At 48.6% G+C, this 25,798-nt stretch overlaps 2 protein-coding genes across 9 annotated transcripts; one reads left to right on the plus strand and one right to left on the minus strand.

Annotated features, from left to right (window-relative positions):
* Window positions 1-180: 180 nt before the first annotated feature.
* Window positions 181-7,610, minus strand: LOC135390715 (uncharacterized). Of its 2 annotated transcripts, XM_064620546.1 has the most exons (3): window positions 5,369-7,584; window positions 3,318-4,358; window positions 181-270 (listed from the first exon to the last, which is right to left on the minus strand). In XM_064620546.1, the coding sequence occupies exons 2-3, from the start codon at window positions 4,354-4,356 to the stop codon at window positions 218-220; spliced, it is 1,092 nt and encodes a 363-aa protein (XP_064476616.1). In that variant the 5' UTR covers window positions 4,357-4,358; window positions 5,369-7,584; the 3' UTR covers window positions 181-217. The 2 variants fall into 2 exon arrangements, with proteins under 2 accessions (XP_064476616.1, XP_064476615.1); XM_064620545.1 differs by having other exon boundaries at window positions 181-4,358; window positions 5,369-7,610.
* Window positions 7,611-9,072: 1,462 nt separating this feature from the next.
* On the plus strand, window positions 9,073-25,634 carry LOC135390717 (mucin-2-like). 7 transcript variants are annotated; one of them, XM_064620551.1, is made up of 18 exons: window positions 9,073-9,152; window positions 10,691-10,894; window positions 11,898-11,968; window positions 12,564-12,612; window positions 12,869-12,923; window positions 13,124-14,608; window positions 14,930-15,718; window positions 17,881-18,114; window positions 18,190-18,468; window positions 19,323-19,547; window positions 20,106-20,177; window positions 20,240-20,368; window positions 20,690-20,788; window positions 21,615-21,670; window positions 21,761-21,909; window positions 21,982-22,076; window positions 22,147-22,249; window positions 22,399-25,634. In XM_064620551.1, exons 3-18 carry the CDS (start codon window positions 11,956-11,958, stop codon window positions 23,145-23,147), a joined length of 4,581 nt encoding a protein of 1,526 aa, XP_064476621.1. In that variant the 5' UTR covers window positions 9,073-9,152; window positions 10,691-10,894; window positions 11,898-11,955; the 3' UTR covers window positions 23,148-25,634. The 7 variants fall into 7 exon arrangements, with proteins under 7 accessions (XP_064476621.1, XP_064476622.1, XP_064476623.1 ...); XM_064620552.1 differs by lacking the exon at window positions 10,691-10,894 and having other exon boundaries at window positions 9,135-9,152; XM_064620553.1 differs by lacking the exon at window positions 9,073-9,152 and having other exon boundaries at window positions 9,918-10,894; window positions 20,243-20,368.
* The last annotated feature ends 164 nt before the right edge of the window (window positions 25,635-25,798 follow it).

Consider the following 25,798-nt stretch of genomic DNA (forward strand, 5'->3'; position numbering starts at 1 on the left):
CTATCATGTTTCACATAGCATTTCCCTCATGTTTCCGCTACCTACAGCCGTTTCAAAGATTTGAGAAAACAACCCTGGTCTGCCTCACTCTCTCCACTTTTTTGTCCCACTTTGCCATCTGACTCTTGGCGAGGAGCCAGAAGACACAGATCGTCCGAGGAGAGACACACGACTCAAAGATTGAAGCTTAAAAAAAATTTATTGTGTTCAGATCTGGTTAGTTCCTGGGAGCTTGGTGTGGCCGTGCATTGCCTCGAAAGGTAGAGGTAGCTGTAAAGTATGAATGCCAAAACATTAATGACACTAAGGGCCGGGTGAAGGGTGGGAGTGTTCCCCATGATAGTAAGTGCTTCCGGATACTTCATATAATTCCAGCTTCAACTTCAGGTAAGTACCATTCGTTAAAACTGGTAATTATATATCAGTATCCTCCAGCACTTACTATCATGTTTCACATAGCATGTTCAACGCTTAGCTCAGCACTTGAGAGGCAAAGTTTGTGGTCGTGCACGACCTGTGATAGAAGCGCCGAAAGGTAGATTCAGATGACCAGTCTGCTGCATTCAAAATCTCAGCAATCGATACACCCTTCTGCATGGCTGTAGAAGTCGAGGCACCACGTGTGGAATGGGCAGAGAAGTGTCGTGTGTCTATACCTGCTGCTTTAAGAACTCGCTTCAACCATTGAGCAATTGTGTCCCTAGAGGCTGCTCTGTGAGGTTTACGTGTGGAAATTAAGAGCTGGGGTGTTGTGCCTCTGAGTGGTTTTGTCAAATTCAAGTATCTTTGAAGGCAAGATACTGGACACAGAAGTTCCTCTGGAGGCAGAGAAGGGACGAGCATAGAGCCACAATGGTGACCTGGTCGTGAGGTCTTCCTGACCCCCATTAGGGCCAAGGTCCAACCGCCTTGCGATTTAGACAGAATTTGAGTCGACAGCAGGGCTAGGTCTGCTGATCTACCTGCAGTGGACAAGGCCAAGAGCATGCACAGCTTATAAGACAACATGGTTAGAGCCAGGTCAGAGTTGTTACCCAAAGACCGCAAGTAGACCGTGACCTGTGATACTGGCCAGAGTTCAGCATACCTGGTCTGTGGAGGTGAAGTGTTGAAGATACCCTTTAGTAGTTTTGAAACTACACGGTGTGTCCCTAAGTCCTGACCATCAACCGAGTTGACTGACTGAGAGATAGCTGAACGGTAGCATCCAATGGTTCTATACGAGAGGCCTTCATCATGGAGAGATGCTAAGAAGTTGACAAATTCGGTTAGAGAGGGAGAAAGTGGATTAATCTGCTGCCTACCACACCAGCTAGACCACCTTTTCCAACATGCCGTATAGACCGCTTTGGTGTTTGGTCGCCAGGCTGCTGAGAGGAGAGCGGCAGCTGACTGAGAAAATTGACTTGGTGGGAGGGGTCGCTGGATACCCTCCAAGCTGCTAACCGAAGACCATCTCTCAAAATTAAGGGGTGTCCAGCGTTTGCTCTGTTCAGTAGCAGGTTGGGAGAGTGGGGGAGGAGTCGTGGGAAGTCGACTGCTAAATGGAGGAGGGACGGGTACCAGGGCTGTGTTGGCCAAACTGGGGTGATCAAGCACAGGATCAGTCGAGAGGATTGGAGTTTCTGAAGGCAGCGCCCTATCAGGGCAAAAGGTGGGAATGCGTACTTGGACATCCCGCTCCAGTCCTTTGTAAAGGCGTCCACTCCACTCGACAGTGGGTCTGGCTTCCAGCTGTAAAAAATTGGCAGTTGGTAATTTGTGTGGTCGGCAAACAGGTCCACTCCAAATGGGCCCCAGAGGTGTTTGATTTGTGCAAAGACCAGAGGAAGCAGCTGCCAACTGCTGCTGTCGAGGAGGTGACGAGATGCCCAATCTGCATGGGTATTCAGCCTGCCTGGAATGTGCTCTGCCCTGACTGAAATCCCCTGTTGGAAGCACCAAGACCAGAGGTCGCGAGCTGTGGTTGAAAGTGTTATAGATCGCGCACTGCCGAGCTTGTTGATTGCTGCTATCGCCGCCGTATTGTCCATCTGAAGTAGGACACAGCCCTGTTTGAGGTCCTTGGTAAAAGCTTGAAGGGCAAGAAAGGCTGCTTTCAGCTCGAGATCGTTGATATGCATGCTGCCCTCCAGGGGGCCCCACAGATTTCCAATTGTTTCCTCCCCACAAACTGCTCCCCACCGAGATAGGGAGCTGTCCGACTGAATTACTCGAACAATCTGGTCCTCTAGCAAGGAGCGACCCAGACAACAGTGGATATTTGTCACCCACCAGGTGAGCTCCTCCAGGGCAACCTTGGATAGATGAACCTGAGAGTCCCAGGATCCGTGCAAAAGAGTGGAGTTCCTGAGGCGTTGGAGGGCCCTGTAGTACAATGGAGCTGGAAAAACTGCTAGGACCGTTGCATTGAGCTTCCCTATTACTCGAGACAGTTGTCTGGCGGACGCCACTTTCTTCTGTAGGAGTTCCTGTATGGCATCCAACAGCAAATTCCTCTTTTCCAGAGGAAGGGATATCTGCATGGAACATGTGTCTAGAACGAATCCGAGGAATTGGAGTGACTGACACGGTACTGTTTGCGATTTTGTCATGTTCACCAGAAATCCGAGGGAGGACAACATTGCCACCACTTCCGTGGTTAATGCTAGAAGGTCTGACGCGGTTTGGTGAAAGAGCAAAATATCGTCGAGATAAATCACTAGCCTTGCTCCTTGGGATCGAAAGAAGGCCACGAATGGTTTGAGGAGTTTCGTGAATACCCTTGGCGCTGAGGAGAGGCCAAATGGGAGGACGTTCCATTGATACATGCACATTCGCCAGTGGAAGCAAAGAAGGTTCCTGTGCTTGACGTGGATTGGGACCGACAAGTAGGCATCCTTTAGATCTATCCGTGTCATGAAGTCGTTCGGCAAGATTAAGGATCTCACTGTGTGCCAGCCTTCCATTTTGAAGTGCTCGTACCTTATGAAGTGGTTCAGGTGGCGGAGGTTGAGGACCGGACGAACCCCTCCGTCTTTCTTGGGGACAAGAAACAGGGGAGATACAAATGTGGCCTCCTTGCATGGAATTGCTGATATAGCCCCTTTTGCAATGAGCGCGGATACCTCCTCTTCGACCAGGTGTGATTGAGCAAGGGACATAGCTGGAGCTGGGGGACGAGAGGGCTGGTGGGGGACTCCAAGAAGGTCTAAACGGTAACCCTGAACTACTTGGAGGATCCAAGGGTCCTGAGACAACTTTAACCATTCCGGAAGACACTGTGCTATTCTGCCCGCAGTTTTGATTTGGGAGGAAGGTAGTGTTGAGGAACTTACCGTTGGCGCGACGAGCATACCCCCGCCCTCTGAAGCTTGTATGCGAGGGGGGGGCATACGGAAAGGGCTGTCGGGACAGCTGGCTTCTGAATGGTAGCCTCAGGCGCTTGGATGTCATCGGGAGAGTGTCACCTGCTGGCCTCTGCAGACCCGCCTCCACTGCGGTGTCTAGTGAGCGTAGCAACTGCGCATTCTCCTGTAAAAGGGTTAGGAACTGCCGGCCGAACAAGCGGCCGGTGTCCTCCCCCGCTGGCTCCGGGAGTCCTGGAATAAGGCTCTTCATCGAGTCCGGGAATGTGGTCAGGGCCCACTCCCGCCTTTCGCGGGTCATCAGAGCATTGGCGTGTGCCACTAACGCGGTAGCCCTTGCCACTGCCGCTGCCACTGTGGCCTTTGAGGGGGGTCCATCAACAGTGGCCGTGAGGAGCATGGCTAGGGGTTCCAGGGCCTCTGTGAAGGCCTCTTGTATATGCTGCAGCTTCCTGTCCCGTGAAATGTTGACAGGAAAGCAGCGACCGGCCCCGAATGTTTGAATCTCACGGTCCAGGATTGGGGTCTGGAGGCAGGGCAATTTAAGTGTAGGCGTGCCTTTTGGCCTCTTAGACCTCTCCGACCTGCCCTCCAGAGTCCACGACCGAGAGATGAAGTCCGCCACCTCTGCAGGGTAAGAGGTGGAGGAATCCTCCGGCTGGGGGAGCAAAAATGCAGTCCCTGGTTGCTCTCGTGGGTCAGCTGGTGATTCGTCATCAACAGGTGGCTCTGCATGCTCCTGGAGAGGGGGAGCGCCGACCTGCTCAAGGAGTTCAAGGTCCTGGCCATCTTGATCCTGTGCATTGCTTTCTTGGTGTGCCACATCATCCACTATGGGCACCTCTTCATGACCCTCGATGATTACATCCTGGTTGCCCAGGAGATTATGTAGCAGGGCTGAGATGCCAGTCAATTCATGCTGCATTGTAGACATTCCCTGTTGCATGGATGACATGTTTTGCTCCACTGAATCCAGGCGAGACTTCTCATCCTTCTTGGGAGAAGTCATGACTGTGAGAAAATAAAGTAAAAGAGTAGGATGGCTGTAAGCTCCAGTAAAAGCTGAGTCCGTCTGAGCGGACCACTCCCCGTGCTTAAAAGTACACAAATGACACTGGGCAAGTCAGTTGCGTGGGGTGCAGTGCACTCCTTTCTCTGTATGGGTACTTTGGTTTGAATTGCAATTGCCCCTGTGTCAGCAAGTCAGTACGCAGTACGTACGTAGTATTGTTTGACTGCAGTGAGAATATCATATCCAGTGCAAGGGGACATCTTGGATAATTGCGTCAATGCTCCTCGGACAAGGTAGCTACTCAGTAGCTATCGCACAATGCGATACAAGGTAGCTCCGCTCTGCAAGAACTGCGCTTTACATGCGGTGTAGCAAGGATGTCAGGCAGCTCGCTCTTTAAGAGAACGGCCTCTCGCACAAGGCAAGGCAAGGCCGTCGTATGACACGAGGCAAATATGATCGACCGCTCGTTCAAGGCGAGGGGAAACTAGAAGTCAGCTCGTCCCTTACGGGGATGGCCTCTCGCGTAAAGCGAGGCAAATGTGAGGCAGTTTAACTTTGCAGAGGCAAACAAGGGTGAAGAGAAGCGCATTCCTCAAGGGAACGGTTTCTCGTACACCGAGAAATAAGGCAGCTCATCCCTTAGGGGAATGGCCTCTCGCACAAGGCGAGGCAAATACGGTTACTTTTGTCCCTTTTGTCTCAGGAGGGCGGCCTCGCGCACGAGGCAAGACAAAGTTCAAGAGCAACGTGCTCCTTAAGGGAGCAGTCTCTCGCCCTATGCGAGGCAAAGAACCATACTTAGAGACACAGCGAGTATATATGACATCACAGCTCTAAAATGCCTTCTCGTCTAATACCCCCAACACATAATGACTGGTTTCGGAACCCACGTGGGGGTTTCGAAAGTACGGACTACGACGTACAGAAGGCAACTCGAGGAGTGTACGTATATTGCTGACGAGGGGGGTATCATGCTAACATGTATGAACAATTGAAATATACTCACCGGATGGGCAAAATGCCTAACTCTGAAACAGAGTGACGAGTGTAAACAGGAAACGACTGTACGGCACGAAGCCAAGAGGAAAGATGGCAAAGTGGGACAAAAAAGTGGAGAGAGTGAGGCAGACCAGGGTTGTTTTCTCAAATCTTTGAAACGGCTGTAGGTAGCGGAAACATGAGGGAAATGCTATGTGAAACATGATAGTAAGTGCTGGAGGATACTGATATATAATTCCCAGCCAACACTGCTTTCACCAGCAGACGGGCACATTCGACGAGATGAACTCTCACAGAACTCAAACCAGCCGAATAATTTTCGCACCAATTTCCTCGTATTGATACCAGGTCAAATTGTTTCACCAACACGAATTTCTTTCTGGCACAAAATTCAGTCAAAAGCAGACTATGTACTGACCTGCTGCCTTATTGTATTTCACGCATTTGCGAGGTCAAAATGCATGTTCGTTTGAAAGCTGGAACGACATATATATGTAAGCAACGTCCAAATTATTAACTATCACTACGTATTCTGCAAACCGCAGACCTCATTTTGATCCCCGATTATTACAATATCCCGTAAAAACCTTTAATTTCGTCAACTCTGGGTGCTAAAATTCGTAGTTTAATTGGCTTACTTCGCGACAACCCCGAGGTTGGCCCTATAGCACATTTGATGAAGGCGATATTGCACAAGCTGCTATATGCAGTCGAACAGTTTCCCAGTAACCCGTACAAAAAAACAGCGAATATATGCGATTTCGATATAGTTTTGAAAGCGTTATATGTTGGTCCACATTTTCGCGCGCCTTTCAGATTCGCTAGTAATTTTTCAATTAAGGGCATTTCAGAGAAACATTAAGGGCACGGGAAAGATAAGTGCTTTACAGCAGCTCGCAAAGGCAATCAATTCCTAAATATATATATCTGTGGAACTATTCGTATCAGGATCAGGATCTCCCTTTAGAAAAGCACTATACAAGCGTGACAAAATGCTGGTGACCTGTCGTCTGCTAACAAATGCGGGTGTATCGTAGTTCAATGCGCTAGGTCTCCGACCTGCTTTACTAAGACGTGGAAAGAAATCATGATCCACCTTTTTCTATAGTTCGGACACATGCACCAGCAATGCCAACGAAGCAAGCCATTGAAAGCCACAATTAGTGCAGCATGAGTGTGGTCATGGGGACGTGGAAAGAGGTGTGTACACCGTCTAATGTGTGCTCACATATCACGCACTAGCTCCCTGTGAAGTCCGCCCAGGATGCACAATCTCTCCCTCACTGCAATCATTACCCGCCTCAGCGTGGCCGCAGACCCAATGTGTCTCGATATGTTCCCCAATAAATATTTGAACAACATACACCGTGTACTGTTTATGTCACTTTCACGTTGGACGTTGACCAAACCAGTGCAACTTTCAATTAAACGAAGATGGCTGAGGTACTGCAGCGCGTACCTTGAATACATATCACGACAAGTGACCATATAACCAGCCATGTCCACAGCATCACCAAGGCCGCAGAAGAGTACCCAAAAGTGGACACATGGAGAACGGATACGCTCGGGTTGTCTCTTTAAAAAGGGAAACGCTGTGTGGATTTAGGCGGATTGTGCAGCATGGACAGCAGACGACACCGCATTGCGACGCGTATTACGTAACCGAAAGCGTAAGTAAAATTTTGCGAACACTACGCACACGATTACAACACTGCAATAAAGTTAGCTCAATGGTCATTTGTCAAAATCATTTGCAGTATACCCCAGGCGAAAGCAGAAAGAACCCGTTCCACGTGCACTATAGGAACGAATACGCGTCGTGTAGCAGAAAGCAGACGACACAAAAGTTGAAGCAGAAACGCGTATGCGCTTGGTTCGTTTTGGTATACGAAGTTTCAAAGCTGGTTTTCTTTTTTTGTTATTATTTCCTTTCATTAGTGTTGTCGTTTTGTTATCATTAGTTTTTTTTAAGAACATCTCTGGCTTGTAATGTGTGGTGTCCAGTTTTTTTCTTTTCTTTTTCTTCTTCCTAGTTTTCGGATTCTGGTCAGTTTGCTGCCACAGACTGACAAAAGACTGACACTGAGGGCAAGATCTCATTCTGTTGCAATGATCTGCTACTAACACCATTTTACGCATACTACACTCTTAAAAATGAACTTCACCGCATAGCACGCTCCGAGCCAACCATAATCTCGAATGATATCGTTACCTGCCCTGATTTGGGACACTTATGCTGTTCATAATTGTCACAAACAAGGCGTACGCCTCCCGTTTTCAACAAATCAGGGCAGATAACGATATCATTTGAGATGATGGTTGGCTAGGAGCGTGCTATGCGGTGAAATTCATTTTTAAGAGTGTATCACCAAACGTGAAGACAGCGAGCAATACCAGACACTTGTCAACGTTTCAAAGTACCGCGCTGAATATGTTTTCCCTAGTTGCGCCAAGAACTTCCCTATTCATATGCATGCATTGCGTAAATAAAATTCTAAATGCTACGACACAAGACATATGTCATTACTGTACCAATTGCGGGTGAAAAGTCTGCACTTAACGCAGTGAAGGCAATTATTATGTCAAAGATGATGAGCCGTAGGTAGGTGAGGGAGGCGTTGGTAGAGGAATAAGTTGCATTGCAGTCGGCCGCAGTGGCGGATATGCGACAGCACTTTGGCAAATGCAAAATATTACGCAATATTCGCAAACAATGTAAGGCAGCAAACGCTTTTCGCATTCGTTCAGCGTCTGTTACTGAAAAGATACGTAGTACGCGGAGTGCCAGTGTCTGCTGGTATCGGCACTGGATGTCATTCTTAAGCTCTACGTAAACATAATAAATCGGACAAAGTAACGGGATTTATGTCGCAAAAAGAAACTACGTGAAAATCCAGCATCCTGAGATCGTTTCACAAGCGTTGGCAACACTATCACACGTAGCAGAAATTTCTGCAAACACCCGCGGTAGAGAAATAACTCACAGGCACAAAAAGAATTAGCGGAAGGATACAAAAAGTTCGTTTCGGCTCAGGAATTGCAGACGATATTTAATGAACTTCTCCGAGACACTTTTAGTGTTCAATCTCAAAACGGACACCAAATCACTTACGGAGCATCCCATTTTCTAGCATAGTGTAGGAAAACCAACGACGGCTGGGTGAGAGGAAGCATGGATGACATATAAAACAAAACAAAAACATAGAATAACGAAGGGCACTTTCAGGGTGACCGCAGAAACAGAACGCAGGCAACTGTAAACTCTTGTCGTCGTATTCCAAGCGATTGTGACGTTCTCAGCCCACACCACACTCTGTCCTTTGGAGACTGCTTTGTAGGTTGGGTCCCACTACAAAATACGACCGCCCGAGTTTATTTTTTCTTTCGGAACACTAATCACACCCCTCCCGCTCGGTCCTCGCCATCCTTGCTCGGATTTGCTGGAAGAAGCTCGTCAACGAGTGACGTCACACCTTACCCACTTTCCCCTTGGTCGTACGTCATCATTTATTGAGCACAAACCTTGGAGATGAGAAAATTTTACCGCCGTTTTATGTCTCCGCCTTTAATTATCGGGTATATTTTTTCATTCCACTAAAGCATGCAGGGAAATAACAAACATCTAAAGCCAGTAATTGTTGATGAGTTCGAGATCCCACGTTACGCAAATCGCCGCTTGACATCACCACAGCTTCGTCCAATCAGAACGAGTAAAAGATCTAACACTGGGTTAAGCTTTCTCTAGCTCAGCCAATCAGAGCACGGTCGGATATTGGCATGTTACATGACGGGTGAGTGTGTTTCTGAATATTATTTTGCTGATAAAATTTTCGGGGAAAACAGCGCGTACACGAGCCAGAGGAACTGGGAATGCTAGCGGTTCATGATCTACTACGAGCACCGAATAACCATCACGTTGAAAGCTCGTGCCGGACCGCGATCGAGCTCGCGACGCGGTTGTCTCATTTTCCTCGAATCGCCACTGAGGAGGGAGGAGTACCGAGAGTGGGGGGGGAAGCGGGCATCTATACTCTCCGGGTCATGTGCTGTCTGCCGAGCCCAAACAACTTCACTGCTCTTTTGTGTACCTCCCACGACGATTTGATTGTCGTCCCGGCTTCAATCATATGTAAAATAAAACCGACACGCGTACGGCACGCGATGCGTGCTCTGGCGCACGTAACCCCGACGGGGGAAAAAATATCTGCAAATGCCGCTGAACACGCTGAATATATCCGCACTGAAATAGCCAGTGTTCATAAATAGCACGAACACCGACCCCTTAACAGCAGACCTGGGCGGAAGATACTCTCAATATTGATTTCCTCATATACAACGCCATGCATGAGACAGCCCTTTTTAAGCCTCAAAATGGCGAATTACCTCCGCAGTCATCCGTTGAATTTTGAAACAGACGACAATGAGTCGCGCTATTAAACGGTAATTGGAGGCGAATATTGATCAAGTTTGATGGCGATTTAAATAATTACCGTCCACAAATCACACTCTGGAAGTGGTCGGTTTTTAATATTTCTCACGGTGTGTCTCTAGGTGCGTTCTTTTCGCTTGCACCTCCTTGCACCCAGCAAACCGGTTCGGAGGGTGCAGCACCTTTTCGTTCTTTTCGTCCCCTCCTCGGCGCACTCTTGCCCCGCCCGCGTTCTTTTCGTAGTTCCCTCTGCCCCAGTTTCACGTTGAACCCAAAAACCTCTGCACCTTCCCGTACGTGGGTGAAAAAGTGTGGAAGCAGACGACATCGTGAAATGGCTGCGGCGTCGGTCTTCGAAATCTGGCCCCTGCTCGATGGGTAGAACTCGGAGGCCTCGTACATGTTGGCAAGTTGCTGGACACGGCGTGAAGACAGTCGGAACAAACGTTTGTACTCGAATTCCATGTACTTCGGCACGACAGTTTCATAATACAGAGGAATTCGACAGCATTCATGCCTCTCGAGAACTTTGATTGTAGCACAAACCAAGCGCGATTCATAACACTCGTCTTCTGAGTCCGAATCAACTAGCTCCATAAAGGCCGACAGACTCCCGTTACACGCCATTACCGTCACAAGAACCAGAAGAATGTGGGACTGCGCGTACGAACAAAACTCCACGCTCTACGAAAACTCAAAACTACGCAGCTACAGCCCTGCTTCGTAGCAGACGACAGCCCGTTGTCACTGTCATGTGATTGCATTCTTTTCAAGGGTTTAGTCCCTTTGCACCTTTCACTAAACTGGTTTTCGCGGTCTTCCCAACCCAGAAAACCGGGGATTTAGGTGCAGCACTTTTTTTGCCGAAAAGAACGCACCTTCTGTTGACCTGATTTACAGCTGAAATGGCCAGGCAGCGAGCATAACAAACATGGCGGCCATGGTGCAGCCACGATACTGGCATTCGCTCGCGGCCACTTGGCCCGCCTGAATCGGATGCCCGTGGACAAATCTACAGTGTGTATCTAAAGCCCATCCAGACGTGTTGAGACGCGGATGGGCCGAGACGTTGCTCAACGACTGTAGCCCACCACCGAAACGGAGGTAAAAAAATCTCGGAATGCAGACGAGACATTTGGATTTCCCCCCGTCCAGTGCTATGCCAAACGTGTGACCTTGGTTCCGTGTTCAAGTGCTGTATGTCACGTACCCCCATGACGAAAACAAAGGAAGACGTCACAATGTGATCTTTGACGTGTGGCTCAGCTGTGCGACTATGATGTGTGTACTCGGAGGCTTCGTAACGGCCTCAAGGCACAGATACCGGAAAATTCCCCCTCGCCGTTGTACCAGAGAGTAAAAATTGAGCCGTGAAACCAAGCGATAAGAGCTGTCTTCTCGACGGGTGGGCAGCGATAGCACCGGCAGAAGATACACGACCTCGAACATCATGAGACAAAGATTCATTCGGAGCTAATGTGTAGAATGTCACGTACTACATAGTGGCACGTGAAAGAAAACGCTCGTAAAACGATATCTACGACGATGAAAACGGGGCCACGCGATCCAAACAGACTGTTTGAATATCGCTTCCTTTGTGTCGAGATACTGATTAGATTTGGGGAAGAGGTCGTACTTCATATAAAAAAAAAAATGGGGAGCCAATGTTTTTAGCTTTGCCACTGTTCCTATAATAATAATGTTATGCTAACAGATGTTTAAAACATATCGCTGTTATCACAAACAGCAAAGGAGTTGAAGCTATATGATAAGTTGAGAAGTCAAAAATAAAAAAAAAGATATGGATAGAGGCTGCCTTTTTGGAAAGCTTTTTTTGTGCATATAGGACATTGCATATGATTAGATATGTAGTCTAGAAGATTTAACTCGCATTAATTAATTTTATTTCTGTCAATCGTACAGTATCATGTACAAGCTGCTTGAGATAAGACCTTTTGTCGCGTTGCTGTACCTGCTGTCGCTGTCCTTTGTACAGAGGAACAAGCACGGAAGATACGGATATTGCAGCGCATAATTTTGCTTGATTGTCATTGATTAGGGATTGACGTTGATTGATTGTAACGTTTGACCCCCTCCACACTTGTAGGGCTGCTGCCATAGAGCCTCAGTAGCATATTCTGCATGGCCTATTCCATGTTAGCAGCATGTTCAATCCAGGTGACTTATTTTGCAGCAGTATACTCTGAGTCTTTCCTATCGTTATCACTACTTGCCTATCACTACCTATCTGTACTTATTCGAGACGTGAAAAATGTTGAAGGGTGATGTGAACTGATGTTGACAGCTGTTCACACACAGTGATACTACCAAAGAACTGGAACCATGTATTGAAAGCGAAACATAAATAATTTAAAAGCAGTTCTGTTCAACACCAAGAATCAAATGTGGAATCGATAAAAATAAAGATGGCACAAATTTTGCCGAGTTTCCTAGTAGGCACCGTCTACAATTTTGATTATCAAGAATAAGCCAAACAGAATTTGAAAAAATTGATAGAGATGATGTAAAACAGCACAGAACGATATAAGTACATAAATAACGTGTATATTTTGGATAAGCTCGAAAGAAGAAACTCTGCTGTCCTACTTCTGGACAAAATGCAACTAACCCTCTTCTTGGTAGCAGTGTCGGTTCTTCCCTGCTTGCACTCCTCTGACTAACATACTTCCTCTGTCGTTCAACTCTCTGCATGGAACTATTCCTTTTATTACTTTTGCTACTTGTAAACAAATGTGCAAAACCTACTTGACAGGCGCCATTGCAATGGATGATGGGGGCCGATGTCTGCTTGACGTTATAAAGTAAGTCCTCAATGTTTTTTTGTTGTGTCGCAAACTCAGGGATATTCCCAGCACCCTCCTAATAATGCCCTCCCAAAAATCTCGCAAATACTGGCCATACCGGCCAAAAACAGCGCAAAAGTAGCAGATATGGACGTCCCCCCCGCCCCCCGATATGAAAATCCTGGGAATATCGCTGCGTAAACTCGCTATAGATAACAGAATTCAAGTGATTTGTTGACGTTATCTGAAGCGATGATTTATTTCAACTGTGTAGCGACCCCCTCCTACTCCAGTCCTTCCTCGAAGATAAGAGCGAGGAAAGCGCAAAGGTAACGCATTTCTCTGTCTCTGGCGCAAATGATAAGTTACGTGGACGGCTCACTTAACCTTGATTAAAAGCACTAAAACACACGGAAGGACTACACACACACACGTTGAGCGCTTTTTTTTTATGCAGAGTTTTAGAGCTTTTAATCGAGATGCAATACCCAACGAGCCCGGTGAAACGTTCCGTCTTCCCTTTCCCCAGGAGCTCGGCACCCTATCTTCCGCAGCACTGGAAAATGTCTTCCTGGGCCACCAACAGCAGCAGGACCACGTAACCAGCACCACCACAAACTTGCTCCTACGTCAGTCCCCTGACTCAATGGGGTTTGGTTTTGACAAGTCTCTCAACATCGCTGCAGGCGATAGCTCACCCCGCGTCGCGGTCTCTTCCACCGTCCCCCTCCCTCCAAACGGGCAGCAACACCCCTCCCCACATTCCACGGCTCCCTCCCCCGTCCCTCCTGGTGGATCCCGACCCCATTCTGCCTCCCCACTACCTCCGCCCCACACTCCTTCTCCGGGGGCTTGGTCCCCGCAGACGCCCGGCCCTTCCCCACGTAGCTGCCAGTCCACGCCCGCCCCGACTTCGAAGGTCTCCACCCAGCCTGTTCCGCGATCGACAGTGGTGCAAATAGTGTCATCTGCAGGCACCAGTGTAAGGACTACCAGTGCAGGGGTAGCTGCTCCCCCGCGGATTATTCAACCGAAGCAGCCTCAGCTCCTCCCGAAGCCTGCAGGAGGAAACCTTCCGCCGCCGACTCAGACTGCTCCTCCGCCGAGGGCGACCACGAAGCCCCCGCAGCCGGCGCCCCCTCCCAACACGGTGCAGCGGGCACCCAGTGTTGGGATGGGGGCGGCGCCGGCCGCGCCTAGCCCGCTGCTCATTGGCCAGCCGGGCCAGCCGACGGGGGTGTTTCCTGCGGGGGCACAGGGGACCTTCCTGCTTAACCAGTACATTCCCGGGATCGGACAGAGCCCCATCCTCATCCAGGGCTCCCTCGGCCAGATCCAGGGCGTGCAGCTGGCGCTGCGTCCGCAGGCCACGGGGCTCACGCTGCAGTCGCCACAGGGCCACAAGCCTCACGGCCAGCCGACGTTTGTCATCCCGCAGAACCTCGGGACACGGCCAAACATTATTCTGGCACCGAGGATGGTTTCGTCGCCCTTGTCCTTTGCGATTGCCCCGGGCCAACCGCTGACGCTGCAGCAGCTGCAGGCGATGTTGCCCGCCCAACACATGTTGGCAGCACAGCCGACGCTGGGCACGTTTGCGCAGCACGCGGATCAGCAGCCCATCATGCACATCCCGGCTTTCACCCAGCCGCAGATGCTGACTCAAGACCATCATCACCACCACCACGTGACGCAGCAGACGCTACTTCCAGCTCAGCCGCAGGTGTCTGCACCCACGGTGGTGGTTTCGCAACCGGTGACAGTGCAGCAGCCAACCATGACACCTCAGCCCGTGTCCACACCGTCGGAAAGGCCAAAGCCTCCGTCGGTGAACCTTGCGGAGCTCCTCAAGGAACATGGGATCATGCCGGAGTCCGATTCCACACCACCTCCATCGCCAACTACCATCCAGGACTCCGTGCAGGTCGAAGTGAACCAGACGTCGCACAACTGTACTGCGGTTCCTGCGCAGCCCCTGCAGGTCGTTGCGACGCCAGACACAAAGATATCAAAGGTGCGCATATTATTGTATTTACGAATACTGTACTTGCAGGTGCTTTTACTATGGGACTGAGGCCCTGTTGTACCAACGCTGATTAACTTTGAACCGCGATTTAATGCTCAATTGTTCTTCACTAAACGGAGCTATCGTTACTGAAATATTCATCATGTCACCAACTAACATTCACAAAAAATAATCGAGCGTTAACCTCAAGTTTTAACAACGCACGAGACTCGGGGCAGTTGTGTCTCGGCCATACAGCTTTTACCAGCTTGCTTGCATTCACTTTTACTAGCCCAGCCCTGCATCTAACAGTCGTGTTTACCGTCGTAGGATTCTACGAGCAAATCCACCCTGATCACGACCAGCACGGTCACCACAACCGCCGCACCGCCGAGGCAGGCCCAACTCTCCCTCGCGCACGATGGCAGCGTCATCCTCCGCCAACCCGAACCCGCCCAGTCCGAACTCCAGCCCGCCTCCGCGAGCGGACCCGCAAGCACCGTTCTCTCGAGGACCCACTCGGCCCTCCTGGAGCGGCTGTCCGCGGCCCCGCCTGTCAACGTCCCCGACCTGGCCACCCTGACGGCCGCGAGCCGGCCCCAGGCCATCCCCACCCCCATCGTCGCACCCCAACACCTGACCATCCACGGGATGAACAACGGACTGGTGACGGCGCAGACGCTCGCGTCGCCCCACTCCTTCGTCACGGTTCAGGGTCCAGGAGTTGCCGTCGCCAACGTGCTCTGCCACGGCCCCGCCACCAGCAGTGCGCAGGTGAACCACGTGGTGGTGAGGCACGCCCCCCTGGGGGGCCACGCCTGCCACTCGCAGATGGTGACGGCGTCTTCCGCGCTGCCGATGACACCCATGAGTTCCATCTCGACGTCGGTGATGGCGCCGACCGTGAAAATGGTGATGGCGACCGCTCCGCAACCGGTGGTGGTGACGTCACCCGCAGTGTTCACGACGACGCAGGCCCCCATGGTGCAGGCCTCACCGGTGAGGTCGACGACCCCGGCCACAGTGACGGTCGTGAGCCCCCCCACAACGGCAAACAATGTTGTGAGACACACTTGTCCCAAGCACGGAGGAATGCCGCTCAACTCGCAGAACCAGTTGGTGAGGGTTTCGGCTAAACTTTTTTAAGAAGTTTAAAATGTCGTAGATGCTTCTGTGTATTGTGTTCGTATTTCATTTGTTAGTAAGCGACCGTCTTTGCACTCGAACGCACTTCGTGACCTCGGTGTGGACGACGTGCTTAACAAAACAACCAGGATGCATTGGAGTTTGCATTTATGGAGTCAGTTTTGGATTGGATAGAGTTTCCTGCATGTGCTGCCTCTGGGCATTAATCAACAATACACAAACAAGGTATGACAAGGAAACGCAGATCAGTGAAACCCGGAGACCGCAAGCTACGTGTTCATTCAAGATTGATCATCACTTTATGTCGGTCAAAGAAGCAGACAACACCTCGAAACGACACGTTACAGTCGCCGCCCTCTAATTCGAACCCCAATAATTCTGACTTTCCAATATTTCGGACAAAAACTTTGGCTTCATCAAAGCGCCCATAGAGCCAATGCATTTTCACTTCGGACCGTCTTGGTGGAGTCGGTGCTCAATAATTCGTACGGATCTTGGCCCGACGTTTTTTGTGCAAATCTGCGTTTTGAACTCCAAAATCGTGAGATCGTACTTCCGAGGCTGCCCATAGGTCCACTGACACTCCAGACGCGTCCAGGGAGACAAAGCGTGTGCGTGTGCAAAGTTGTGTCTCACGCGGCACAAGAAGCGAAAGTGATAAAATGTCGGCATCTACGTCCAGTGACGATGATGGAACTAGTACAAACATTATGTGTATAGACGACGGAGGCCCCGCTCGACAATCGCTAACAGTTTTTGTCACGTTGGGTTTTCTGCTGGTAGTGGGAGCACTGGAAAAAGTGACAACGATGACAATAGTTCAGTGCACAGCCTGGCGTTGGTTGATGACCTCCGCGGCATGGGAACGGTGATTCCAGCTGGCGTAACATTCCACGCTTCCGCCGACGTTGACCGGTGCACCGAATCTTGCGGCAAAAATGACAGATGATGAGATCGTCGCCCAAGGTTCTTAACTTGGCCGCGGATGGATCGGACGACGACGATGACAGCGGGAGTGACGCGGATTTTCGTCATTGGTTACTAATTCTGACAAATTTTGCGGTTCCTACAAGTCCGAATTAACGGTCGGCGACTGTATTATTGTGTCATCAGCTTCTTGCGGAGTGAGACGTGCTCAGCTACAGAAAGTCTCCTGGCATATGTTTTGCGTCTCTGCCACATGGGCACAAACAAGATGAGACTAAACGCTTTATACATTTTGATGTTCATGCGGTGCCCCACGGACAGCTTTAATGACATTTGCCTTAATTCGATTTTTTTGATGAAATGCTTATTCTCATTCCCATTGTTTGTGTAGAGTAACAACCTTATTTTGCATAAAACCACTTTTTACTGCGTAAGACAGGATGACTTCTTTCAGCTCGAAGCAAATAATTTTAAAACAGTATTTTTCGAGAAAGCAAAGTTTGGGTTAGGAATTTTCTCTGTTGTAAGCATTTCATACTGCAACATGCTAAAATTGTCGTAAACGACGAGAGTTAGCCGAGACGGGCCACAAATATGGACAAACACAAACACGTAAGTGTCGAACGCCCAGAAATTGATCCGCATAAAAAGTCAGCTTAACGTTAATACATTTCAAAATGTTAACTGGCGATGAGACTCTCAATTGATCATCTCAAAAGTTTTGTTTGTTCAACTTGTAAACCACATCTAATGTACTAGTCACATGTGGTCCAACTTTAAAAGTAACTTTACTAATTTTACTTAGTACTTTATGATTAAAGGGGCTCTAAAATGCCAAAACAAGTTCACTTCAAATTATGTTACACGCTGTGTCCATTTTGCACTTGTTGTCATAATTGAAAACTTCGACAAACAGGTTGTAATGAAGCTTCATAAATAATGGCCTTTGGGATCGGAGCCTTTGACATTAGGTGACAATGTCATTTTTTGTGCCTGTGTGGGACGAGTGTAAAAGCTGACTAAATGCGTCTATGTCGCTGCGTGAGATTGGGTAGATGCTTAAGCAGGAGGGAGCACCACCACAAAGTATGTGAACAGTGTAGACAATGTAAAAACGTCTGTTGATTTATAGTTGAGGTGAAGAAGAAAAAAAATCTTTTATAGTTACCACATTAAATGACAAACGCCGCATTATTGACTCCTTCCAGCTGTACGAGCAGTTGCAGACGCAGATAGCGAACCTATGTGCAATCAAAAAGCCGAGCCTGCAGCAGAAGCTGCTTCTCCAGCAAATGCTCTCCGTGGAAGAGAAGCTGCGGGACTCCGCCAAGGTACACGTCACTTCCTCCGCAACGGAACCCGCTGCGCCCGCGGTTACCGCGACGACAGCGGCGACGATACAACGAACGCATTCTCCAAAGCCGGTCACGGTGCACGCTAAGGTATGTCAACGCAACTCTTGCAGTTTTTTCGATTTCCCCATTCGAAGTAACGCCGTGCAAATTTTATATATTCAGAAACACCAGATGAACCCGCAGAACATGGCGGTCAAGACGACGGTCGTCACGGTGTCGCCGGCGCTTCCCACTCCGGTGGCGGCTGCCGTCACGGTGCCGGTGCAGAAGCAGCCGTGCGGTCGTGCACAGGGTGAAACGGTCGTGCACAAGGTGAACCACGTAGATACGAAGCTGGTCAGCGTGGCAAAATGCACAACCACCACGACGGCCTGCTCCACGCAGCCGATTGTCAGCAGTCCCCTGGTGAACGCAGGGAAGGTGAATGCCGCACCTCACCCGGTGAGAGCACTTTACCCTTGCTGGTCTCGTGTAGCGCTTTTTTTGCTCGAATTAATAGTACAACGTGCTCTAACAGTCATCATCTGCTGCATGCATGCTTGCTCACTAACAAGCACAGCTGCCATCTTTTTTTTTTTTAAACTGATTACTTGGTGCTTACTACAGACGCCCACTTATTTTTCGAACTGCTAAGAGGCACGAGATTAGTCCGGAGAGTCCAGATTTTTGGGAGACCGAATTGATCGGTCGGCGCCCGCGTCGCTAGTTTGACTCAGTGTGGACCTTTTGCTACTTAGCAGATTTCTAGAAATTCATACTTGGGAACATCCAGGTACAGCTCCCATGAACCTTAATAATAACACTGGAAAAAAAAATTCGGTCTCGTCTCCGGGCGCGATAACGCTCGACCTGGAGGCACCCGGGGAATGTTAACGTGAACAAAAATCCTCGCGTTAAACTAACAGAAAAATTTTGTTCAACTAAGATTTCCTCAGGTCCCCAAGGGTTGCTGTAATTGCGCTCCGGAACGAGATCATATTTTCTCTGGCGTTATCGTTAAGGTTGACGGGGAGCTGTACATGTCGTCCTCGCCACACCACTTATTGCAACATGCGCGCGTAATTTTCCGAAGTTGCTAGTCAGGAACAGAGCAGACTTACCTAAATGACGATGCTTTTGACTGGAAAGAAAAAAACGGGAACAAAACTATAGATGCCCGGGAGGCTTTGAATCAGGTTTCATGAATGAGGTGCAGTTTAATTAGTCGTTACATAATCTCCCCTCCCAGCCATAACACCTCTAACTAACGCATCTCTGCTGCCTCTCCTCCTTTCTCTCTCTGGCCTTCCCTTCAGCTACGGGTGATAGCCCCTGCTCCAAGCACTAGCGCTGTCGTCACCGCTGCGCCCGCTGTACCTTGCACTAGCAATACTACAACGCTGAGCTGCACTAGCAGCAGCAGCAGCAGCAGCAGCACCAGTAGCACTTTCAGAAGTACTGTCCCTCTAACAACCACTGCTACCCCTACCATGGCTGCCCTGCCTCCCCGTCCACTGTCTGCTATTCCCCCTCACTTACGGGTGAGTGATGTGAACTAACCTCATTTGAGGTCATTAGCAGCCTCACGTTATTTTTCGTAATTGAGGTTTAACATTTTCGGTGATGCTTAATAACAGATAATCGCGTTATAAGTAGGGCCTGACTTTTTAGGGTTAAACCCGTATCCGCCCGATATTTACCCCCCGAACGAAATCTGTAAAATTCGGGTTTAACCCGAATCTACCCGAAAACATCCGTGTCGCGTGGCACACTCGTAAGCGTGCATTAAAATAAAGTTTGATAACATTGCTAAACATTAGCTCCATGTTAAGACAAATTTTTATTAAACAAATAAAAATCACCCGAATGCACCCGAATTCCTGAAGACAGAATATGCCGTAACGGGATTTAACCCGAATACACCCGAATTTTCAAATGAAAAATATCACCCGATTTTTACCCCCCGAATTTGGCCAAAAATAAAACCCGAAAAAGTCAGGCCCTAGTTATAAGTTAGTCCTACTGCCGCCTTGTCTTTGCAATTATACTCTTGTCCACAAAGATTTTTTGAGGCAATGTGTGTTACACTCTTCCTCTAGGTTGCCAACCAAATGGTGAAGTTGTCTCCTCAACAGCAGCACCATTTGCACCACCATCACCATCACCACCAGGTACCTAATAGCACTCTCGTATCAGAAAGCAGTCATGCTCATTGATCGTAACTGTTTAACAGCAGCATCAGCCGAGGTCCCAGACCGTGGTACTCAGGGTACAGCATCCAGCAAACCATGTCGTAAGCCCTCCGGCAGGTACCGGTATGAAGCAGATCATGGTTCAAGTACCCGGGGTGGTCAGCAAGCAGGTATGGTACCACAACCTGAAGAGTGTCGCCTTTTCTTTTTCTTTTTTTCCCCAGTGAGTTGTACAAAAAATGGTGTCCAAGGTCCCTCCACAAACTTTTTCCTGTTTGATTGTGATAGATAGTGCAACAAATAATGTGCGCTGTTGTGCAAGAGTAACAATCGTAGCTGACCTCTTGCACGCACACACGCACATACACGAGAGAGGGAAAGAGAGAGAGAGTCTTTCATCTCCACACCCTGTAGAAAAACCCTTAGCTCCTTCAGGAAGCTCATAAGTGAATGAGTGATGCTGACGTTCTGCTTCACTGCCACTTTAACAGGTTGTAAGCAAGAACAACAACGCATCGGCAAAAGCATCCGCGGTGGCGTTACCTGGTAAGGTGGAAGCTGCAGGGCCTCTCAACCAAGTGGTGGAACAGGTATGTCTATCAGTGGTGGGCATCATCTGCGACAGATAGTGCCATTTGGTGCACACTTTGGGAGCCGTACTGTAATTAGTGAAAATTCAGGAAAAAAAGATAACAGCACAGCACTGATGATGATGATGATTTGTGACTATGTAGACCTCCGTTCCACTTGAGGATTTGGTTTATTTGATTCTTCATTTTCATTGCATGTAATGGGTCGCATCTATTAATTGCTAAAGACATAATAATGATTGTTAGCTGAAGAACACTTTGTTTAAAGGGGTTGGGACACTTTCATACATGCGGTTCATTACATCATGGAACGCATTGTAGATCAGAGCCTGAAGTTTTCGGGAAATATTTTTTTCTAAATTCGGGGCGTAAAAATCGGGTAAATAAACATGTGCTCTAAACTCGCGCAAATTCGGCTGAAAAAAAAAAAAAAAAAAAAAGGAAACAAAAAGACTTCCAGTATGCTAAATTCGGGAAGAAATCGAGCTCAGTTACTCAAACTAAGTGTGCCGCCAAACAAGTAAGTTAGTACATTCCTACAGAATCATTCCGTCTCAGTGGGGGGCTATTTGCCGGGTAAAAGCCGGATTCGCCCTAATGATGCAACCTTCAATTCGGGGAAGAATCGGGTTAAACCCTAAAAATTCACGCTATAATTGTAGTGCATGCCAAAATCTTAGATTGCTCACACACACACACACATACACGCACAGGCTAAATATATAGTACGGAACGTACCTTCTGCCAGCAGCTGTACTAATGTGCTGCTGCTAATGTGATCCCTGGTACCTTTAGTAATTACAATGTCTTTCCTCTACAACTTTAGCCAAAAGCTTGCCCCATCAAACCCAAAGTTCCTGATCGATATCAAAAGCTACACATGTGAGTATGCTACCACTTCAAGACACCTTCATGTCGGGTACTTTCTTCGGTCCAGTCATGGGCCCTAACCCTGTTACTCTTTTTCCGTAGGTTCCACCAGCACCTGTCTGAAGATCAAAACTGTACCCTCCGTCCAGACGCAAAAGTACCCTTTGCTTCAAAGCGGGATGCCTGTCAGAGATTACTTAGGTATCATGTCTATAACACTAGGTTACCCAGGGAAGAGGATCTCAATAAATGTAAGGCAGCTACCTTTTGCGCTTCCATTCACGTTGCGACGGTGGGTTAATGTGAAACGGCTCCATCCGCAGCGGATGAAATCTTTGCGGAGGTGTCTGAACGGCTGCTAGAGGAACGGCGAAGGTTGTACGAAAAGTTCCAGTACCTGATGCTTCTGGAAAGCATGGTGAGGAGACCATGGTACCCAGTGAATCTGAACTATTGTCACGACGATCGTTTTTATCATTCTCGTGCAGCGGGAGTACCCAACTGCGGAAAAGATCATGGTGGAGAAGCTTTTCATCCAGCACGAGAACGAGGCACTCGCGCAGGAGAGGAAAGCAGCGGAGGAGGCAAGATGTAAGCATGTGCCAAAGATTCGGTGCAACGTTTTGTACAGTGTTTGACCGACCTGAGGTTTCGTTGTGTTTGGGTGCCCTAAGTGGAGCGTGACCACAGTGTCGAATGCACTACAATGTATAATGCTTGTTGCTCAATGTGTTTTCCAGTTGAAGAGTTACCTACCATCGACCCGTGGCCCACAAAAAGTCCAGTTCCAGTAGAAATTCCGGAGTTCCATAACAGTCGGACGTTTAAGAAGGAACCACCCGACCACTGGTTTGACGACGGCATCGACCTTGAGCCGGCCGCAAAGCGCCGTTCTGTCAAGGATGACGTGGAGGAGATCGACCATCAACACCACCATCATCACCACCATCACCATGCACCTCCAGACGACGACCTCATGTCGAGCATCCGCAAGGAACTCGAAATGTCTCCCTCAGACGAAGAAGAGTTTGTTGCGGGTGACCTGGCAGACTTTGAGCCCCCCGTGGTGAGGTTCACATCTCCGGAATCGAAACGGACTTTGGCCTCGGCCGCAGCGAGTGCGGTGGACTGGACTACAAAAGCCTCCGGGCTTCCCAAAGCTCCAGAGTTGGACTTGTCCGGAATAGCGGGATTGGACGACGACGAAGATGAGGACGAGGACAGCCGGGCGAGCAGCGCAGGAGGTCTGGGGCTCGGAGGCTTCAGTGGCTCCAGAGTGACGTTTGTTGATGACGACGACGTCGACGTGGGCGGAGAACTGCACAATCAGGTGCAGAGTGCTATCAACAGTATCCTGGACTTTAGGAGCGGTGGCGACTTGGGCTGCGACAGGGGCAACCGGGGCGAGTCGATGGACTACGAGACCGCGGACGACGACACCCCGACGGACTCTGCGCTCGATGAGGCTGTGCGGAGTATTCTATTGTGACGTATTTGTTGGCTTTGCGATGCTGGGATGTGTGCATGCACCCCTGTGACGGTGTGCGGAAGAGCGCGTTGCTGCGATCCGCGGAAGATGCTGTTCGATTCAGTCCAGCTGTATCATCCTTTTTTCTGGCAGGTGTTGATCGTTATTAGAGATGACCGCGGAGGGCCTCAGGGCAGACGTTTTAGTAGCATTACCTTTATAATTTAATAGGTAAACGTTTCTTTTACTGTTGTTGACAGTCTTTTTTAAAAGCGTGCTCATTGTGTTCGGTATGTTTTGAAAGTATGCAGCAAAGTGCAACAATTAACCAGTTTTGCTGCAAAAAAAGAAAAACAAAAGCTGCCGAAATAAATTGGACTACAATTAAGGACTACAAAGGACAAAACAGGAACACTTGTTTGAAGCAAACAGTGTTTAGTTGTTGCTGATACTTTGGATCGTGTGAAGAAAATTTTTTCAGCAAACTGAGAAAGTTAGACTTAATCTTGCATCCACTAATCTATTTTGCTGCACCTTTCACAGAGTCACAGAGAATGGTTCCCCCGGATGGTCAGCCGGCCTGAATGCAAGGTTTATTACTAATCTGTCACCTCGGTTGAATTTGCTACCGGTGTGTGAAAGACGCCGAATCCAAACACTCGTGACTTAAGCGCGGACCCCATGACAAGCGACATGCTATAGATTCTGTCGCGTGTGCTAGTGCTGCTGTTTTCCGACCCATTTGAGCGTCGACAAAACTGGGAAACAACATTTTAGGAAAAAAATCTGCATTTCCCAACAATAACACCTCTCGACGTGAAGTGATTTTAGTTTATATACACCACACAACCAAATGTGGAGTCATCAATTAATAGCGTCAAATTATGTGTACATGTATTTTACGGGGCCGGCTCTTGGTGGCGCTGCGGTTCCCTTGCTTTCGTCGTCTTGTTCGTTTTCGTTTTTTTTTCCCGGCACTTTTGCTTTCGAAAGATCGCTTGCTTCCCACATACTAGCTCGAAATTTCATGCCCCCCACATTTCTGTCCTTTATCATTCACTTCAGTTACATACCGCCAAATCTAGCGGATTTGGGCACGGTCTCTGGCGACAAGTGACAAATATCTACGGAGAGTAGATGCAAAATTTTGTAGCCGCGGCAGAGCTCTTTTGTCGCTAGCGTGGTGGCGCCGCCGTCGTCGATTTTGTCGCTTGTTATGGGGTCCGCGCTTTATGACTGAAGTCGTTTCTCGGTCATGCTTCAGCAATTTAAATTAAACAGGTCACACTGGCGGCCCTCTATTGGTGCAAAGTCGGTTGACAACACTGGTAGTTGTCCAAAAAATAAAAGCTTTCATCAGTGTCAATGGAAACTTTGCATTGAGCTCCTTCGTGGCATCACTTCAAACGAACGTTCGACCGAGGGAACCAAGCTCTGGTGCTCAGTTGAGGGTGCGTTACGTTTTGTTGGCAACACTGGTCAGCACACCTAGCTCGCGAGCAGAGACTGTCCATACAAAGAAAGAAAAAAAATTAAAACTATCGACGGAGAAGCGATTTGTCGAAAGCGCACACTGTGATTCTCGGGGACGGTTCTGCCCCCAACCCCACACGTCGTAATTTATAGCAGAAGTGCACACTTTGCCTTTCTTGCCAAGTGAGAGCCAGACTCGTGATAGAAAGGGCTGGTTGGGCCCGGAACGACACACACATGTACATACTAGCAAACAGATAACAAAATGGAGCATAGAGGGATATGCAAGTCACGGTTTTAAAGTGTGGACGAAAAGAAAAAGGCATTAGTCGTGTAACGCGGTGTATTCTTCTGTGTTACTTTTTTCCACCTCTCTCTCTACTAGGCAACATTGTGATCACCTCTTGGCTGGTTCTGAGAAACTGACTGTGATGTGCTATGTTTTTATTTTTATTTTTTTTCCCTTCGCTATGTGCGTATCACCTCATTATGCAAGAAAAGGATGTCATTTCTGTGTCGTAACCAGAGGAAACGTACGTGCACGTTTTTCGCAGAGCGACTGTCAACTTCATTGTGTCTCTCTCTCAAATTATGTTTTCTTGTAACGACAACCCTTTCCCTGTTGTATCGTGTCATGCAGCTTTTTCTGCTCAATTCAACTACTTAGGGTGATAAGCCCTTCTACGAGTCAGAGTGTACAAACGTTTCATTCCTCGCCTCTTGATTTGATCTTGGTTCAGAAGATATACATAATATAATTGAGGGTGTACATATTGTAAATGTTACGTGCAGCTGACCAATGCAGCGACCTGGCTGGAGGTGACCCAAGATTTCTGAAGCGCATTTTGATAGTGCCTCTTTGAAAACGACGTTTCTTTGTTCGCAAGTCCCACAACAAAGATAGCAGACGACGCACGTGTATGCACACTTCCCAGCATTGGAACTTTTTATGTACAGAGGTTTAAATTTTTTCTACAAAGGTGATGCAAAAAAAAAAAAGTGTAAATATTTTATTAAAACACCTGCAAAAATTGACTCTCACGTGGAGCTGCGTCTGGCATGTGAAATGTAGGTGCTGTAGGTCGGTGCTGAACAAACATTTAATTTGAAGGGATGCGGGATTTTTGTGTGGGAGGGGAAGGAAAGAAAATTTTGTCACATGGGGTATTTGGAAAGGGGGGTGGGGGGTGGGAGGTGCC

Source organism: Ornithodoros turicata, chromosome 4, assembly GCF_037126465.1.
Source record: "Ornithodoros turicata isolate Travis chromosome 4, ASM3712646v1, whole genome shotgun sequence".
Classification (NCBI taxonomy): Eukaryota; Metazoa; Arthropoda; class Arachnida; order Ixodida; family Argasidae; genus Ornithodoros; species Ornithodoros turicata.